Here is a 20,435-nt window from a genome sequence, read left to right on the forward strand (position 1 = left end):
CTATTCCAGTGAAAACACAAATAATGAGCAAGTGAAGTGAACCAGATTTATTGCTGATATGAAGAAAGTTTGAGTGGTTTGGAGACAAGATCAAACCCACTACAACATTCCCTTAAGCCAAACCTAATTCAGAACAAGGTCATAACTCTCTTCAATTTTAGTAAGGCTGAGAGAAGTGAGGAACCTTCGGGACAAAAGTTGGTTCATGAGGTTTAAGGAAAAAAGCATCTCTACGATGTGAAAGTGCAAGGTGAAGCAGCAGTGCTAATGTAGAAGCTGCCACAAGTTCTCCAGAAGATCTAGCTAAGGTCATTGATGAAGGTGGCAATACCAAATAACAGATTTTCCATGTTGACAAAACAGCTTTCTATTGGAGGAAGATGCCATCTAGGACATTCATATCTAGAAAGGAAAAGTCAATGCCTGACTTCAAACTTATAAAAAACAGGCTGACTCTCTTGTTAGGGGTTAATGCAGATGATGACTTTAAGCTGAAACTTACCATTCCAAAAATTCTAGGCCCCTAAGAGGTATGCTAAATCTACTCTGCCTATGCTTTATAAATAGAATAATAAAGGCTGGATGACAGCACATCTGTTGAAAACACAGTTTTTTGAATATTTTAAGCCATTGTTGACAACTACTGCTCAGGAAAATATATAGCTTTCAAAAATATTAGTGCTCATTGACAATGCACCCAGTCACCCAAGTGCTCTGATGGAGATGTACAAGGAGATGAATGTTGTTATGCCTGTTAACCCAACATGAATTCTGCAGCCCATGGGTCAGTGAGTCATTTTCACTTTGAAGACTTTTTATTTAAGAAGTAACATTTTGGCCGGGCGCGGTGGCTCAAGCCTGTAATCCCAGCACTTTGGGAGGCCGAGACGGGCGGATCACGAGGTCAGGAGATCGAGACCACCCTGGCTAACACAGTGAAACCCCGTCTCTACTAAAAAATACAAAAAACTAGCCGGGCGAGGTGGTGGGCTCCTGTAGTCCCAGCTACTCGGGAGGCTGAGGCAGGAGAATGGCGTAAACCCGGGAGGCGGAGCTTGCAGTGAGCTGAGATCCGGCCACTGCACTCCATCCAGCCTGGGCGACAGAGCGAGACTCCGTCTCAAAAAAAAAAAAAAAAAAAAAAAAAGAAGTAACATTTTACAAGGCTACATCTGCCATAGTGATTCCTCTGAGGGAACTGGGCAAAGTAAATTGAAAACCTTCTAGAAAGGATTCACCATTCTAGATGCCATTAAACACATTTGTGATTCATGGGAGGAGGTCAGAATATCCACATAAATAGGTGCTTGAAAGAAGTTGATTCCAACCCTCACGGATGACTTTGAGGGTTCAAGACTTCAGAGGGAGTAACTGCAGATGTCATGAAAATAACAAGATAACTAGAATTAGAAGCGGGGTCTGAAGATGTGCTGCATTAAATTGCTGCAATCTCATGATAAAATTTGAATGGATAAGCAGTTGCTTCTTATGGATGAGCAAAGTGGTTTCTTGAGATGAAATCCACTCCTGGTGAAAATGCTATGAACATTATTGAAATGATTATAAAGGAGTTAGACTATTACATAAACTTAGTTGATAAAGTAGCAGCAGGGTTTAAGAGAACTCAATCCAATTTTGAAAGACATTCTACTGTGGGTAAAATACTATCAGTCAGCATTACATGCTACAAATAAATCTTTCACGAAAGGAAGAGTCAATTGATGAGGCGAACTTCACAGTTGTCTTATAAGATATTGCCACTGTAACCTTCAGCAACCACCACCATGATCAGTCAGTTGCTGTTAATAAATTAAGATCTGTACATTGTTTATTTTTATTTTTAGACATAATGCTATTGCATAGTTAGTAGAATACAGTATAGTGTAAAACACAACTTTTATATGCACTAGGAAGCCAAAAAATTAGTGTGACATGCTTTATTGCAATATTCTCTTTATTGTGGTGGTCTGAAACCAAACCTGTAATATCTCAGAACTATATCTGGCATTTTATTATATATCTAGAAAACCCAGTAGACTATATTAAATTTCTAAAATTAAAACTTACAAGAGAGCATGGAAAGTCCTTAAGATAAGTATACAAAAACTAACAGCTTTCATCTCAACTCATTTACAGATATAATTGAGGAAAACGTCTCATTCAAAATAGTGGAAAAAATACATGAGAAAAAGTGAGCAAGATAGTGGGACATATTAATGTAACTATGAATCTTGGTAAAAACTAAAGTCTTATTTGTATGTCTCTCAGGAAAATTTAGTACTCCCACAATAGCAATCCTACTGTGTATGTATGTGTGTATATGAATTTGACCATAATAAAAACAAATTTTTAAGAAGAAATTAAAATGAGTGTAAAGTACATTAAAATACTTAACATCCAGGAATAGATAAGAGAATTTTGAAGAGGAAAAATTAGTGTGCAGGGATTTGCCTTACCAGATACTAAAATGTATCAAGTTATAAGAATTAAAACAATGAGTACAAAAAAAAGAAATAATGAATAAGACATACTATTTGATAGCACAATAGAATGACTATAGTAAATAACTTAATTATACATTTAAAAATAACTAAGAGTGTAATTGGATTGTTTGTAACACAAAGGATAAGTGCTTGAGGGAATGGATACCCCATTCTTCATAATCACTTGTTTCATGTTGCATGCTTGTATCAAAACCTCTCAGGTACCCCATAAATATATACACCTACTTGGTATCTATCTACAAAAATTCAAAAAAATTATGAATTAAAACAATAAGTTTTTAAATAGAATAAGTCAAATTGATCAATTCAGACTAGAGTATCTCCAAATAGTTCTAAGTATATATGGAAAGTTAATATTCACAATTGGAGGAAACATTTCAAACCAGTGGACAACGTAATCTATATTTTAAAAATATTTTTGGAATATTTTCTATTCAGCTTCAAGAAAACAAAGCCAAATCTACCTCACACCAATCTTAAGATAAATTTGACCTGGGCTAGCAATCTTATTTTTTAAAAAACAACAAAAGTATTAGAAAAATTCTGAGAAAATCCTCTTTTTAAAAAGATAAGTGTTTGTAAGATAATTAGATGCTACTCTCTGAATTCTAGTGATAGTAAATAACCTTCAAAAGTTCCTTGCAGATTGAAGGACACAAAAATAGAAGAGATAAGATTATGACTTATTTATTTAGCCTAAATTTAAGAGTAAGGGGAGTAGACTACAATACTCCAATGATGAGAGTGAAATTGGAACAAACCTTCTTTAAGCAGTTATGCAATACATATCAAAATCTTCCAAAATGATTATATATCGATTCAGTGATTATATTTTGAGAACTAAGACAATAATCAAGGATGTGGCAAGCTCAATGTAAAATGATATAAATTGCTTATAAGGAGGAAAAAACCTGGGGGAAAAACGTAACTAGAGAATCCTTTAAGACATGACAGTAGATGAAAATGAAGTATTGTGCATTAATTAAAATCTATTGTAGAAGAATAATGATGAAAATATGTTCACCTTAGATTATTTTATGGGAAGAAAGAAAGACTGCAACACATATGTAGAGTGCAACCCTAAGTCTATGGGAAACACATGTGCTTACAGAAAAAGCCTAGATGAATTGAAAGTGAACTATTTATAGGGATTTCCCCCTGAGTAAAAGGATTCCACGATCCACTGAAATTGTCCCATATAATTTTTGGTATTTTTGGTTAAACTGTCTAGGAGTTGAGACATGCTACAGTACTATCAATCCAGTGAGTTTTTTTCTTCCAAGAGCCTCACAGACCATAGTTCAGTTTTAAAATTGTACTTAAAAACTTTTTTCCTTTGTTTTTGTTTTTTAAAAAATTTATTAACATATTATTTCTTTTTTAAAAATAATTTTAAGTTCCGGGTTTAAAAAAAAAAATTCATAGAAAGTGGGTAGAGATGTTGGAAGGGAAATTTGGCTCTCTTCACTTTAATCCAAACACCTGGTTTTATAAAAGTCTAGCCTCATCATGTGTGTAAGCCCTTTGAACAAGGCTGTGGGTTTTGGGGTTTACACACCACAGCTCTGCCTACCTTAATCAGAAAGTCAGCTCTTTGATACCTTCAAGATTCTAGATAAAAATCATTTCTTTCCCTCAGTTTCCTGACTGGGCTCCTGCTGAGGCTGCCCAGGACAGCTTCTCTGTTCATAAGGCTAAACCACACTCTGGGGTCCTGTGTGAGTAAGGAGACTTTTGCCCTGTTTCCCCACCCTCTGGGGGGTGGTGTTGAATCTTGTTGAAGCTGAGCCTCTGGGCCTGAAAACAATCTCAGAAATGAGTCTCAGGAAAGCTAGACTCAGAGGAAATCCAAAACCCTGACAGATTTTGGTGCATGCCACACACTGATTCTGGGCACTGCCTGGGAGACACTGTGCTTTTGCTGCTGTTTGTCAGTGTTAGGAGCAGTGGAAAATGTGGCTTTAGGATATCCCCATCCCACTAGTCCCTATTCCATAGGAAACATGCAGGTGATGTCAGAATGCTCTAACGAAAGAATGCCAATGCAGTTAATACATTTCTACTTCCCCTCCCATAGCTTACCCCTTGAACTTGGGAAGCATCTGTAGCAAGTCTTGTTGTCAATGCTCCAGGGCTATTTCTGAGGTCATCAAACCAGCCAATGTCTTGCCCCAACATTGCCCTGAAACCGAATTTACGTAGCCTTTTTGTTAGGAGCTCCCCGGATTTAGCAAAGGCATATCCCTAAAACATGAAGAAAGAGACTTTAGAGACATTTTAATGAGAAAAAAGGATATATAACTAAATCACTTACTGAAAAATAACATTTCTTACCTGTAGAAATTGGGTGAAAAGAGATACACAGCCCATTGCTACGAAAAGTAGGCACACACCATTGATCTGTGACCTTTGTTCATCTTTATCAGGAAGTGCAAAAGTCTTGGAAAGATAGTAAGCAAGGTAACTTTGTTATTATAAACAATAGAAAAATAAATATATTTATATGTTTAAAATGAATTTTTCTTACCATGTCATTATAATCTGTCCAAATTCATAAAATATACAACACCAAGAGTGAACCCTAATATAAGCTGTGGATCTGTGATAATGATGTGTCAATGTATGCTCATTAATTGTAGCAAACGTATCATTCTGGTGGGAGATGTTGATAATGGGGGAGGTTATGCATGTAGAGGGGTAGGGGGTATATGGGAAATCTCTGCATCTTCCTCTAATTTTGCTGTAAACCTAAAAGTGCTCTAAAAAATAAAGTCTTTTAAATCATGGTTCCACTTTAAACATGCTAGTAATTAAACGAAAGTTAGCTATGAATATGATGACAATGTACTACAGTCCTCTGTGGAATGGAAAACCTGGTGAATGAAAACCAATGGTGATGACTTACAGAATTGTTGTCTTGTTATTTTGCCTTTTTAGGCAATCGTGTTGGTTTTTCATTGACACAGATGAAAAGGATGATGAAATGACTTAAATCATTTAAGTAATAAAGCTGAGAAAGAAGGAAGAAAGGAGGGAAGGAAAGGAAGGAGAGAGAGAAGAAGGAAGAGAGGAAGGAAGGGAAGAAGGAGGAAAGGAAGCAAACAGGGAGGGAATGAGAGAGGTAGTCATGAAGGAAAAAGGGAAGGAAGAAAGGAAGGAAGGAAGGAAGGAAGGAAGGGAGGGAGGGAGGGAGGGAGGGAGGGAGGGAATTGAGATCTGGAAATGTTATCTGTGACAAAACTCAAAGTAGTATTAATATTTTGACCCATGTCTTTCTCAATTACTAAATGAAACAAAATATGACTTTCACTCAGGTAATTTGCCGGTTAATTAGTTTTATAGAATATACATCATTAAAAAAGAAACTATCAAAGCATTGACTGGAATTACCTTAAGAGAGAAAAAAATTTCATTCATCTGATATTGAGGTTGTTGCCTCTAACTCACCAGAACCTGAAACATTTCCCCCACCCCCTAAAAAGCTATGGCCATTGTGAGGGGGAGTTTTTAGTGTATAATGCTTAGTAAACTACGCTCAAACATATGCTGAATTTACAGACATTTGTTCAAGTAACTGAGGATCTTGTTGCAATAAGAAAAATGAAAGAACACAATCCAACGACATTGCCTTGTTGTGAAATGGATTTTGTGCATAACAGAACTTTTTAAATTCAGGCCAGGTGAAGGAACTGGGAAGGTCAGAAGAAGTATGCATTAGAGAGCTATACAATAGATCTTTATTCATTTTCCTGAATTAATTTGAGTCATTAAAACAGTTTCAACAAACAGTTGCTCAAAGGAAACCATTTATTCAAAAATATTACTAAGTACCTACTATTTGCCAAATAAATCTCCTTGCGAACAATATGTACTACTCCATTAACAAATCCTTTTTTTGTAAAGCAAAAGTAACCCATTCAAATTATGGCAAATTACAAAATGGGTAGGAGGGGTTCTAAATTAATGAAATTTTACTGTTTGTAGGATAAAGTTTCTAGGGTCTTCATGGTGCTCAATACTGGTAAAAGCGGGTTCAGAAAATAGCACAGTAATTCTTCCCAGCATAGCATGACTCATAAGTTTACAGAGTCTAAAAAGTCAAGAATTTGAAGATAAAGATTTTTAAAATCACTACCCTGAAACCCCAAACTGCAATGCCACAATTCCCATTCCTCCTTAAAGTCACCTTTTATAATGATAATCTATAAAACCACAGATTTTCCCATTTAACTCTTACAGATGGAAAATAAAGCCCCAAACATCAAGTTGTTTGTTCAAGTTCATTAAGTTAGTGGTTATTACTGGATAAGGAGATGCCTGTTTTTTGGCTGCTGGTGCAGTGGTTTTCTTCTGGGTATGCTCTTTTAGCTTTTTGCATTTCTTACCTTCTCAGTGTTTAAAAAAAGAGCATTTAGCTAATGTTAAAATTCATACAACTGTCCAATTCAAGATTGGACATCTCTCTATCCATAATCTTTTTTCACAAAATTCTGCTCCACAATTTCTTTGTATATTCTTGTTGTTGAAATGCAACTCCATAGGGCTATCCATCCGTAGATTCCTCTGTTCCTTGACTAGCTGTAGTTTGGGCACCCATCTTTGCTATTTTTGTAATGGTAAGTTTGGTTAAGGAGAAAACTAACATTCATCAACCTTTTGCTATGTACCACATGTCAAATGTGTGGATTAACGTGCTCTAACTTAAATTAGGAATTATGATTCTCAAAACAACCCAGTGAGGTAGATTTTCTTGCTCCTTATACAGATGAGGAAATTAATCAAGGATAAATCACTCACCCAAATATATACAGATAGTACAGAGTAGAGACCTGCTACAAATCCAGAGCTGGCTGACTCTAACGTCCATTCTTTTTTTCCCTAGCATGCTACATCCCAATTGCTGTGCTTGGAACATTGGCACATTTTCCAAGTCAAATAGACACAGGGAAAGTGAAGCAGATAAATTACGCCTTACGTGTTTATTGAGGCTTAGCTAGATTGGCAACTGGGCTCCTAATAAGGCCCAATCATTCCCACAGTGTGGTCTCAATACACCAAATGTGCATATTGTACCCTTTAGGTATGTCAGAAGGAAAATAGAGCAATTATAAACAGACTCACAATTATACGCTGTGAGTTTACTAATGAACACATGATAATTATGCAAAGAGACAACCTACTTTACCAGGGAGGAAAAATAGTGGTTTGTTCAGCATCGTTCTCTTAGCAAATATAACCCTGTGAGAACAAGAACGACGAGCAGACTTTGGATTTCATCAGCTAGATGCTGCCTACTCTGGTCCTATAGCCCTCAAGTCTCTAAGTCCATCTTAAGGTTTCTGGTTGTCACCAGAAGAAACACAGAGAACATTGTCACCACCAATGACCAAGCAGGTGCTCAAGAAGGACAGCAATTATAGTTGAATCTTCTTTTTTTTTTTTTAACTTAGCCATTTCATGGACCACTGGAGCTGGAAGATATCTTAGAGATCATCTTTGTAAATCCTTCATTTTACAGGAAATGGAGACCGGGAGAAGAGGTATGACATGATCCCAGGGCACACAGGATGTGGTAAGTAACTAGAAGAGCCAGTTTCAGAAGAAACATCTCCTGACAGGACAGTCAGAACTCTCCACAGCAGCTCATATGCACAGTTTGGGTGGAGTTGGGTGAGTATATTCTTTGCTCTGCTTTTATAAGAGAGAAAGAAATAATCAGCAAAGAAGCTGACATTTTGGATTTCTTTTAAAAAACAGACATCCAGGACATAGGCTTGGATTCTTTCCAATCCAATCCTATTCCCTACACCTTCTACACTAACATCGTTGCTCAATCCCTACACCTTTCTGATCCAACCCCATTCCCTACACCTTCTACACTAACATTATTGCCCAGTGAAATGCATTTCCCCAGCCTCTCCCTACTAGAATGCCAGCTTTGTGCAAGCAACACACAAACACACAATGATTTTCTTGTCCTCCACTCTATGCCCAACATTAGATACAATGCCTGGAAAACTATAGGTGGTAAATATTTGCTGAATGATGGGTGGGGTTTTTTTTGTTGTTGAATATTGTCTTCCCCACAGACTGAAAACTCCACTAGGGAAAGCATCATAACTGATATGCATTCCCCAGTCCCCAGCACCGTATCTGGGGAAGACAATACAGATCTGTTGAGGGAATAAAAGATGATTCATTTTATATTTGGATATTGCACCTACTAGGAAATCAAGAAATATAAATTATTTCAAAGATTTTCAACATAAAAGGTTATGGCACCATATAACTAGAAATTCAGTTAACCACAGTTGGGTGTTTCCGATTCTCTACCTTTCTGAAATTAATGTGATGTCTTCTCTTACCACAAGGGGGCAATGTGAAATCCACAGTGGTGGCTGGGGCCCTCCTTACCCAATGGACTTGATTTTGTTTGTGGATTTATCCAGGATTTTCTGTACAACTCATGCTTGGGGCGGGGAGGGGGGTCATTTTTATGGTCAGGAGAGGTGATGTGAGAGAAAGAAATGGAGGAGGGAACTAAAATGTAAGCTTTTATCATGTACTAAGCTCTGACAATGTGATATGTTGGCAAATTCTATAGACTAGGATTCGGTAAACCTGGACTCTAGTCCTGGCCCCATCACCTAATGGCAGTGTCATCTTGAACAAGTTAACAGTTCTAGGTTTCCTTCCTTGTGGACCTCAAAGGATTTATGTGTGTATGTGTGTGTGAATTTCAGCTAAGAAAACGTGATCACATTTTTTAAAACTGCTTCTTTTATCTTTTAAACATTTTTGTATATTTAGGGGGTACAAGCACAGATTTCTTACATGCATATTGAAGTCTGGGTTTTTAGTACACCCATCACCTGAATAGTGAACATTGTATCCAATAGGTAATTTTTCAACCTTCATCTCCCTCTCATCCTCCCACCTTTTGGAGTCTTTAGTGTCTATTATTCCACCCTGTATGTCCATGTTTACCCGTTGTTTAGCTCTCACTTATAAGTGGGAACATGTGGCATTTCATTTTCTGTTTCTGAATTATTTCACTTAGGGTAATGTCCTCCAGTTCTGTCCGTGTTGCTGCAAAAGACATGATTTTATCCTTTTTATGGCTGACTAGTATTCCATGGTATACCATATTTTCTTTATCCAATCCTCTTTTGATAAAAATTTAGATTGATTCTGTGTCTTTGCTATTGTGAATAGTGTGACAATAAACATATGAGTGCAGGTATATTTTTGAAATAATGACTTCTTTTCCTTTGTATATGCCTATGTGATGGTTAATACTGAGTGACAACTTGATTGAAGAACACGAAGTATTGATCCCCTGGGTGTGTCTGTGAGGGTGTTGGCAAAGGAGATTAACATTTGAATCAGTAGACTGGAGAAGGCAGACCTACCCTTAATCTGGTGGGCACAATTTAATCAGCTCTCAGCGAATATAAAGCAAGCAGAAAAAAAAAATGTAAAGGAGGAGACTGGCCTAGGCTCCCAGCCTACATCTTTCTCTCCTGCTGGATTCTTCCTGCTCTCAAACATCGAACTCCCAAGTTCTTCAGTTTTGAGACTCAGACTGGCTCTCCTTGTTCCTCAAGCTTGCAGACAGCCTATTATGGGACCTTGTGATGATATAAGTTAATACTTAATAAACTCCTATATATATATATAAAATGATATATATCCTATTACTCCTATATATATAAAAAATAGGATACATATCCTATAAACGCCTGTATAGCTAAACTCCTATATATGTATATATGTATGTATGTGTGTACACACATATATATATATAATAGGATATATATACTATTAGATCTGTCCCTCTAGAGAACGCTGTCCCTAATACAGCCCCGTAGTGGGATTACTGGATGAAATGGTAGTTCTATTTTTAGTTCTTTGAGAAATCTCCATTCTGCTTCCACAAAGGTTGTACTAATTTACATTCTCGCCAGCAGTGTATAAACATTCTTTTTTCTCCACATCTTTGCTAACATCTGTTGTTTTTATACTTTTTAATGATAGCTGTTCTGACTGGTGTAAAATGGTATCTCTTTGTGGTTTTAATTTACATGTCTATGATGATTAGTGATGTAGAGCATTTTTTCATGTTTGTTGGCTGCTTGTATGTCTTCTTTTGAAAAATATCTGCTCATATCCTTCACCCACCTTTTAATGAAATTATTTGGTTGTTGCTTGAGTTGAGTTCCTTATAGATTCTGAATATTAGCTGTGTGCTGGATATAATGTTTGTAAATATTTTCTCCAATTGTATAAGTTGTTTATTCTGTTGACTGCTTCTTTTGCTGTGCAAAAGCTTTTTGGTTTAATTTAGTCCCATTTGTCTGTTTTTGTTTTAGTTGTGTTTGCTTTTGAGGACTTTGTCATAAATTCTTTGCAAATGTCCAGAAGAGTTTTTCCTAGGTTTTCTTCTAGTATTTTTATAGTTTCAGGTCTATGTTTAGGTGTTCTATCTATCTTGTGTTAAATTTGTAAATGGTGAGAGGTATGGGTCTAGTTTCTTTCTTCTGCATGCTGCTGTCCAATTTTTCCAGCACCTTTTATTGAGTAGGATGTCACTTCTCCAAAGAATATTTTTGTTGACTTTTTCAAAGATAACTTGGTTTTAGGTATGTGGCTTTGTTTCTGGGTTCTCTATTCTGTTCCATTGATCTATGTGTCTATTTGCAAAGCTTGGTAGTATAATTTAGTCAGTCAAATAATATGATACCTTTAGCTTTGTTCTTTTTGCTTAGGATTGCTTTGACTATTAGGGCTCTTTTTTTTGTTCCATGTGAATTTTAAAATTGTTTTTTTCTAATTCTGTGAAAAATGACATTAATAATTCGATAGGGATTGCATTGAATCAGTCATTGCTTTGGGAAGTACGGTCATTTTAATATTATTAATTCTTCCAATCCATGAGCATGGGATATTCTTCCATTTGTTTGTGGCATCTATGATTTCTTTTATCAGTGTTTTGTGGTTCTCCTTAGAGAGATCTTTCACCTCCTTGATTAAATATATTCCTAAGTATTTTTTTGTAGCTATTGTAAATGGGATTACCTTCATGATTTGGTCCTCAACTACATCAATATTGGTGTATAGAAACACTACTGATTTCTGTAAATTAATTTTGTATCCTGAAAGTTTACTGAATTCACCTACTAAATTTAAGAGTTTTTGGTGAAGTCTTTAGGGTATTCTAGAAATAATATATCATCGGTAAACAGGGATAATTTGGCTTCCTCTTTTCTAATTTGCATGCCTTTTTTTTTTTTTTTTATCTTGCCTGATTGCTCTGTCAAGGACTTCCAGTACTATGTTAAATAACAGAGGTGAAAATTGGCATCCTTGTCTTGTCCCAGTTCTTGGAATTCTTTCAACTTTTCCCCATTATGTATGATGCTTGCTGTTGGTTTTTATGACTTTTATTATGTCAAAGTAAGTTCCTTCTATGCCTAGTTTATTGAGAATATTTATTAAGATGGGATGATGAATTTTGTTGAACGTTTTTTCTACATCTATCAAAATGATCGTTTTTTCCCCTTAATATTGTTTATGTGATATATCATGTTTATTGCTTTGCATATGTTGAACCATCCTTGCAGGCATGGTATAAATCCCACCTGACCATGGTGTGTTATCTTTTCGATGTGCTCTTGGATTCAGTTATTTTGTTAAGGATTTTTACATCTATGTTCATCAGAGATATTGGTCTGTAGTTTTCTGTTTTTGTGATGTCCTAGTCTGGTTTTGGTATCAGGTGATACTGGCCTTGCAGAATGAGTTAGGGAGAATTCCCTCCTTTTTGATTTCTAAAATAGTTTCAGGAGGATTGGTATTAGCTCTCTGCATGTTTGGTAGAATTCAGCTGTGAATCCTTCTGGTCCTGAGCTTTTATTTTTTGTTAGGAAATTTTTTATTACTGACTCAGTCTTGCTATTCGTTATTAATCTGTTCAGGTTTTCTATTTCTTCCTGATTTAATCTTGGTAGGTTGCATGTTTCCAGGAATTTATCTATTTCCTCTAAGTTTACCAGTGTAGTGTTCATAATAGTCTGTGATAATCTGTTGTATTTCTGTGGTATCTGTTATAACGTCTTCTTTTTCATTTTTGATTGTGTTTATTTGGATTTTCTCTATTCTTGATTAGTCTAGCTAGCAGTTTATCAGTTTTATCTTTTTTTTTTTTTTTTTTGAGACGGAGTCTCGCTGTGTCTCCCAGGCTGGAGTGCAGTGGCGTGATCTCGGCTCACTGCAAGCTCCGCCTCCCGGGTTCACGCCATTCTCCCGCCTCAGCCTCCCAAGTAGCTGAGACTACAGGCGCCCGCCACCACGCCCGGCTAGTTTTTTGTATTTTTAGTAGAGACGGGGTTTCACCATGTTAGCCAGGATAGTCTCGATCTCCTGACCTCGTGATCCACCCGCCTCGGCCTCCCAAAGTGCTGGGATTACAGGCTTGAGCCACCGCGCCCGGCCAGTTTTATCTTTTCAAAGAAACAATTTTTTGTTTCATTGGTCCTTTGTATTTTTTTGTTTCTATTTTGATTAGTTCTGCTTTGGTCTTTGTTATTTCTTTTCTTTTATTAACTTTGGGTTTGATTTGTTCTTTTTCTAGTGTCTTGAAGTGCAGTGCTAGATTGTTAATTTGTGACCTTTCTACTTTTTTATGTAGGCATTTAATGCTATCAAGTTCCCTCTTAGGACTGTTTTTGCTGTATCCCACAGGTTTTGGTATGTTTTGTTTTCATTTTCATTCATTTCAAAACAATTTTCTAATTTCCATCTTAATTTCTTCATTGACCCAGTGATTGTTCAAGAGCGTGCTGTTTAGTTTACATGTATTTGCATAGTTTCCAAAGTTCTTCTTGGTATTGATTTCTAGTTTTATTTCACTGTGGCCTGAGAAGATACTTGATATGGCTTCAGTTTTTAAAAAATTCATTAAGACTTGTTTTGTGGCCTAATATCTGATCTATCTTGCAAAATGTTCCATATGCTGATGAAAAGAATGTACATTCTGTAGTTGTTGGGTAGAATGTTCTGTAAATGTCTGTTAAGTTTGGTATAAGGTCCAGTTTATGTTCAATGTTTGTTTGCTAATTTTCTGACATGATGATCTGTCTAGTGTGTATTTTCTAACATGATGATCTGTCTAGTGTGTGAGTGGGGTGTTCAGTTCCCCCAGTATTATTGTATTGCCCTATCTTTCTTTAGTTTTGCTTATATTTGTTTTGTGAATTTGGGTGCTCTGATGTTGGGTTCATATATATTCAAAATTGTTACAATGTTTTGTTGAATTTTCATTATATAATTACCTTGTCTTTTTTTTTTTTTTTTTTTTTTTGCTATTTTTGATTTAAAGTCTGTTTTATCTGAGATAAGTATGGTTACTTTTGCTCAACTTTGGTTTCCATTTGCATGTGTCTTTTTATGTTCCATTATTCTCAGTCTATATGTGTCTTTGTGGGTAAGGTGAGTTTCTTATAGTCAGCATTTAGTTGGGTTATATTTTTTTATCCATTCTTCCAACATGTATTTAAAAGTGGACATTTAATCCACTTACATTTGTAGAAGGCAAATATGGGCCCCCAAAATCACTAAGCTAAAGAGAAAAGTCAAGCCGGGAACTGCTTAGGGCAAACCTGCCTCCCCATTCTATTCAAAGTCACCCCTCTGCTCACTGAGATAAATGGATACCTGATTGCTTCCTTTGGAGAGGCTAATCAGAAGCTCAAAAGAATGCAACCATTTGCCTCTTATCTACCTATGACCTGGAAGACCCCTCCCTGCTTTGGCTTGTCCTGCCTTTCCAGAACAAACCAATGTTCACCTTACATATGTTGATTGATGTCTCATGTCTCCCTAAAATATATACAACCAAATTGTGCTCTGACTGCCTTGGGCACATGTCGTCGGGACCTTCAGAGACTGTGTCATGGGTGCACATCTTCAACCTTGGCAAAATAAACTTTCTAAATTAACTGGGACCTGTCTCAGATTTTTGGGAGTCACACATTCAAGGTTAATATTGATATGTGAGGCTTTGTTCCTGTCATATTGCTGATTGTTTTCAAGTTGTTTTATAAATTATTTGTTTCCCTCTTTTTCTGCTTTTTTTTTTGTCTTTGTGGTTTGATGAAATTCTGTTATGCCATTTTATTTTTTTCTCTTTTTCCTTGTGTGATTATTTTATATGAACTGTGAGTTTTATATTTCAATGTGTTGTTGTGATGGTGAATAATGACCTTTTGTTTCCATGTTTAAGACCCCTTTGAGCATTTCCAGTAGGTCCACTCTAGTGGTGATAATTTTTCTAAGTGTTTGCTTATCTGGAAAGAGCTTTATCTCTCTTTCACTTATGAAGCCTATTCCGGCAGGATACAAAATTCTTGGCTGACAGTTTTTTGTTTTTTTTCTTTTCTTTTCAGCACTTTGAAAATGCCATCTCATTCTCTTCTGGCTTTTAAGGTTTCTGCCAAAAAGTCTGCTATTAGTCTGATGGGGTTTCCTTTATACATGAGTAGATGCTTTACTCTTGCTAATTTAAAAATTCTTTCTTTTACTTTGACTTTAGACATTCTGAACATAATATATAATGGTGAATTCCTTTTTATAATGTGTTTGCCTGGGGAATCAATGGACTTCCTGAACTGGGTGTCTAACAGTCTTGACAGACGTGGGAGGTTGTTACTGATAATTTCTTTAAATACGTTTTCTAAACTTTTTGATCTCTCTTCTCTTTCAGAAATACTGATAATTCATAAGTTCAGTTGCTTTATTTAGTCCAAGTTCAGTCACTTTACTTAGTCCAAGACATCTCAAAGGCTTTGTTCGATCTTTTTATTCTTTTTTCCTTATTTTTGTCTGACTGGATTATTTCAAAAGACATGTGTTCAAGTTCTGAAATTCTTATCTCTGCTTGGTCTAGTATATGATTTAAGCTTTAAAGTGTATTTTGTATTTCCTTCAATGAAATTTTTAGTTCCAGAATTTCTGCTTATTTTTTAAAAATGATATTTATCTCCCTGGTAAATTTTTCATTCATATCCTGAATTGATTTTCTGATTTCTTTGTATTGGTTTTCAGATTTTCTTGCATTTTATTATCTTTAAAAATCAAGATTTTAAATTATTTACCAGGCATTTCAAGAAATTTTTTTGATTGGTTCTATATTAAACTGTTCTCACACTGTTATTCCTGAGACTGGGTAATTTATGAAGAAAAGAGGTTTAATTGACTCACAGTTCCACATGCCTGGGGAGATCCTGAAAAACTTACAATCATGGTGGAAAGAAAAGAGGAAGCAAGCACATCCTCATATGGCCAAAGCAGGAGGAAGAAAGCGTGAAGGGTAAGTGCTACACACTTTTATCAAAATTTGTGAGAACTTACTCACTATGATGAGAACAGCAAGGGGGAAGTCTCCTCCATGATCTAGTCACCTTCCACCAGTTCCCTTCTTCAACATGTGGGGATTACAATTTGACATGAGATTTGGGTGGGGACACAGAGCCAAACTATATCATTCTGCCCCTACCTCTCCAATAGCTCATGTCCTTCTTACATTTCAAAACACAATCATGCCTTCGCAATAGTCCCCCAAGTTTTAACTCATTTAAGCATTAACTCAAAAGTCTAAGTCAAAGTCTCATATGAGACAAGGCAAGTCCCTTACACCTATGAGCCTGTAAAATCAAAAATAAGTTTGTTACTTCCAAGATACTATGGGAGTACAAGCATTGGGTAAATGTTTCTGTTCCAAAAGGGAGAAATTGGCCAAAACAAAGGTATTCCAGGCCTCACCAGGTCCAAAACCCAGCATGGCAGTCATCAAATCTTAAAGCTCCAAAATAATATTTTTTGACTCCATATCTCACATCCAGGCCACGCTGATGCTGAGAGCGAGTAATTTATGAAGAAAAGAGGTTTAATGGGTTCACAGTTCCACATGGCTGAGGAGGTCTCAGGAAACTTACAATCAGGGCAGAAGGTGAAGGGGAAGCAAGGCATGTTTTCATATGGCCAAATCAGGAGGAAGAGAGAGCGAACGGGGAAGACTACAAAGTTTTAAACACCAGATCTCATGAGAACTCACTCACTATCACGAGAACAGCAAGGGGGAAATCCACCCACCCATGATCCAATTACCTCCCACCAGGTTCCTCCTTCAACATGTGGGGATTACAATTTGGCATGAGATTTGGGTGGGGACATAAAGCCAAACCATTATCGGTTGCTGGACACTTGTGGTCCTTTGGTGGTGTCATATTTCCAGGCTTTTTCATGTTTCCTATGTCCTTCCATTGATATCTGTGTATCTGATGTATCAGTTGCTTGTTCCAATTTTTGAATTTGCTTTTGTAGGGGAGATTTTTAAAAAATACTTTGGCTTTGATTTTGGGTTAATGCCATAGTGTGATCTTTGTATGATACTACTCTGAGTCTGTTTATGACTCAGTCTCAACAGTAGACCACAGCAGGCTGGCAGGGATCCTCCCAGAGGTGATGGGAGTATCTAGTCTCCTCTCTCTCTCCTTGGAGCAGTGCAGAGGCAGTGCGTGTTTGTATATTCCTGGTATCTAGGCCCTCAGAATGATGCCTGACTGAGGCTGCTCCAGGATTGGATGCCTGTGTGATTCTGTGTGGGTTTCCCTTTTGGAGCAACATCTCTGTGGAATCTTTAGGCAGTTCTTCATGTCAGGGAAAAGGCCCTAGTGAGTCAAGAATTTATCCCATAGCCAAGATTGTAAAAGCCCATTTTGGAACCCAGGGGGGTTTGTCTCTTACTGTTTGCCCATATCCAAAAGCCTCTTGTGGCTCTCAGGCAGTCCCTAACCGGGTAAGCTGCCTCAGATCCTCTCCTTTCTTATTCCTGGTGCTTCCCCATCCCTTGTTTGGTGAATCCTAATGTTCTAGCCCAGGTAATCTGTTCTAAATGTAAGTATCTACTTATTATTCTGATTCCTCTTCATGGTGAAGGCACATACTACCTGCATCTAGTCAGCCATCTTTCAGTACTGTTTCCATGATCAAATTTTGATAACTAATCTTGCAATGACAAGATTTTACTAGAACCTGGCTCTACAGTTACACTGGCTGGATTTGAATGCCTACTCCACCACTTGCTAGCCTAAGCTCTCTGTGCCTTGGTTTGCTCCTTTGTAAAACAGAAATAATAAGAATACCTACCTTAGATGGTTGTTATCTATCTATTTATTTATTTATTTTTTGGAGACGGAGTCTTGCTCTGTCGCCCAGGCTGGAGTGCAGTGGCCCAATCTCAGTTCACTGCAAGCTCCACCTCCCGGGTTTACGCCATTCTCCTGCCTCAGCCGCCCGAGTAGCTGGGACTACAGGCGCCCGCCACCTCGCCTGGCTGGTTTTTTTTTTTTTTTTTGTATTTTTTAGTAGAGACAGGGTTTCACCGTGTTAGCCAGGATGGTCTCGATCTCCTGACCTCGTGATCCACCCGTCTCGGCCTCCCAAAGTGCTGGGATTACAGGCTTGAGCCACCGCGCCCAGCCAGATGGTTGTTAGTAAACTTAAATGAATTATTGTACATAAAGTGCTTATATATTGCCTAATACATGTTCATAGTTATTATTATAATGATTACAGCAATAAAGTCAGATAGAGAATAAAAGAAATTCTAGGAAGTAAAAAATTGGAATAAACTTAGTTTTCAACCATGCCTTATTTTACTTCTTTCTTTTTCTGCTTCCTATCCACATTCCTATTTCAATAGTGCAATCAATGGAAAATTATACATCAAACACTAACACCTGCTATATAAGTCAAACTTTGTACCTCTTCTGTTCAGCAAGATCAAAATTTCCCTAAAATCCTTTTGTATTATTCAGTGAATCCACTTTGCATTTTGATTAGGCTTGATACATATTACTAGAAAAATTGCCCTCTTCTAACACAAAATTTTCAGTGGCAGTACCATATATATATATATATATATATATATATATATATATATATATAGGCACAATGACTCTGTGAGTGTCCTGCCAGCCCAAATGAGAGTTCTCAGCTTTGCCTTCTTAGCTTCTGTGTGATGGAGGCTCAGGAAATTTTTCATTCTTTAGACATGAGAAAAATGAACTAACAGAAAAGAGCTAAATACATGAAAACAAAGAGCGGACTTATCAAAATAATAAAATAAAAGGTATGAGAAGAAAGCTAGTCCAGCTGTATACTTACCCCAAGAATCTGGCTGAATAAAAAGGCATACAAGGGTGTGACTGTCCCATTCACAGCTGCACCCACAGACCCTGCCAGCATGTAGGGCCATTCTGGAGCATTGAATTTCAGAATCCTCCTAACTGGGGCAGGTTCAACTTCTTCCCGCACAGGAATGTCCTTGTCCTTGAGCAGAGAGAGGGTTATATTAATCATCTAAATGTACTCACGACATTTTGCATGTGCTCAAGACATTTTGCAGCAGATCCTTTGGCATTCACAGATTTAAGGGTCATAGTTCGATTAGTTATGAGTGACCTCAAATGTCTATGAGATGTGGCGGTTTGTTATTTTTTGAGGAATAGTTTTGAACAAAACTATTGCTGTGGCTGAATAAAAACTGAATTGAGCGAATACTCATTTGAAGGTGAGTTTATAGTTCTCATTTCATTATTACATGTGTATTAACTCTCAGAGAGTAATAAATATGTTGGATCTTGGAGAAAAATAACTCCCATTAAAAAAAGAAAACCTTTGCTATAGTTATATTTATACCTGTGAGGACTTGTGAAATTTTCAATTTTTTAAAATAAATGTCAAGGTTCTATAATGTAGTAACTGGTTAAAGCTCTAAGGCAGGTCAGTATATCTGAAGTAAGAAAGACAAAATAATTTTAAAAATATATTAAGTGGTGTCAACAGTTATCATTGAGATGTTTTCAGTAAGGTTTTCCTTAATTAGTACCCAGAGGTAAGTAGTACTCCATTTGGATTTCTAAATTGCACATTTCTTCACACAGAGTGAACATTAATCAGCATTTCTCTTTAGTTACCATTGAAGTCAGAGCTAGCAAATTTTTATCTTCTCGAAGGCAAATATTATACATGGACCTCCGTTGTCTTTTTTGGCCATAATTTTTCCTTACTATGGATACTACTCATGTTTTGTCTTAAGGGTAATTAATTCATTAATTTGATAAATTTATTACCCACTTTGAAAAAGGATTTTAGGTAGCTTATATAGATTTGCATTGATTTTTAAAGGTTTTTCTATTAACATTTACTAAAAATATCTATAGCAAATTGACTATAAAGCTTAATTAGTGCTCTCTTTCATTAACACAGTAATTTATCTTTTAGGGAGCTGAATGGCAGGGATAGACAACAGCAAGGATCCTCAAAAATTTTCCCTTTGCTTACAAAGTCAAAGACCACATTCAATTTAAATGAAAGTCTGGTGTCATGTCCATTTCATTACAGTTGCAAGTCAAATAAAATGAGGGGAGGCAACTTGGGCTGTTGATGAATTTGGTACTGCCTCCACTTCAAGTTCTCTCTTGGCCTGCTCTCACCATTTGTACTTTGTCATTACTGCTCACTCATGCAACAGGTCCTTCTGTTCAATTATTTCACCTGTGACAGCTTACTAGCTCTAGGCAACCTATGCCAGAAAGGAAGAAGGGTACCTGGGAAAGTGTGAATGTAATAGGCATAGAAAAAACGGAGCTCTTGGACAAGCCCCATGTGGCCACCAGTAAAGTATATCACCAAGTGCTCTAGCTCTCTGGACCTCAGTTATTTCATCCTTAAAACGAGAGACCTGGACTAAGTTATTCTGGGGAAACAATCTCTCTGAGTCTCCCATGTTTTTGCACATCTTGTGAACAGAGGCATTGATTGCCTTCATTCACATTATTTTTTCAAGGGTATTTGTATAGCAAACAG

The 20,435-nt window shown here is 36.8% G+C and overlaps 1 protein-coding gene across 3 annotated transcripts in view; it reads right to left on the reverse strand.

Moving 5' to 3' along the window:
- The window catches only part of LOC105483284 (ATP binding cassette subfamily B member 11), a 120,949-nt gene that overhangs the window by 26,811 nt on the left and 73,703 nt on the right, over window positions 1-20,435 (reverse strand). For all 3 annotated transcript variants that reach the window (XM_071072902.1, XM_071072901.1, XM_071072903.1), the window contains 3 exons: window positions 18,732-18,896; window positions 4,839-4,943; window positions 4,587-4,748 (listed from right to left, as the gene is read on the reverse strand). In XM_071072902.1, coding sequence (XP_070929003.1) covers window positions 4,587-4,748; window positions 4,839-4,943; window positions 18,732-18,896 — 432 coding nt within the window. The remainder of the gene's footprint in view (window positions 1-4,586; window positions 4,749-4,838; window positions 4,944-18,731; window positions 18,897-20,435) is intronic.

Source organism: Macaca nemestrina, chromosome 11 (genome assembly GCF_043159975.1).
Source record: "Macaca nemestrina isolate mMacNem1 chromosome 11, mMacNem.hap1, whole genome shotgun sequence".
NCBI classification, from domain to species: domain Eukaryota; kingdom Metazoa; phylum Chordata; class Mammalia; order Primates; family Cercopithecidae; genus Macaca; species Macaca nemestrina.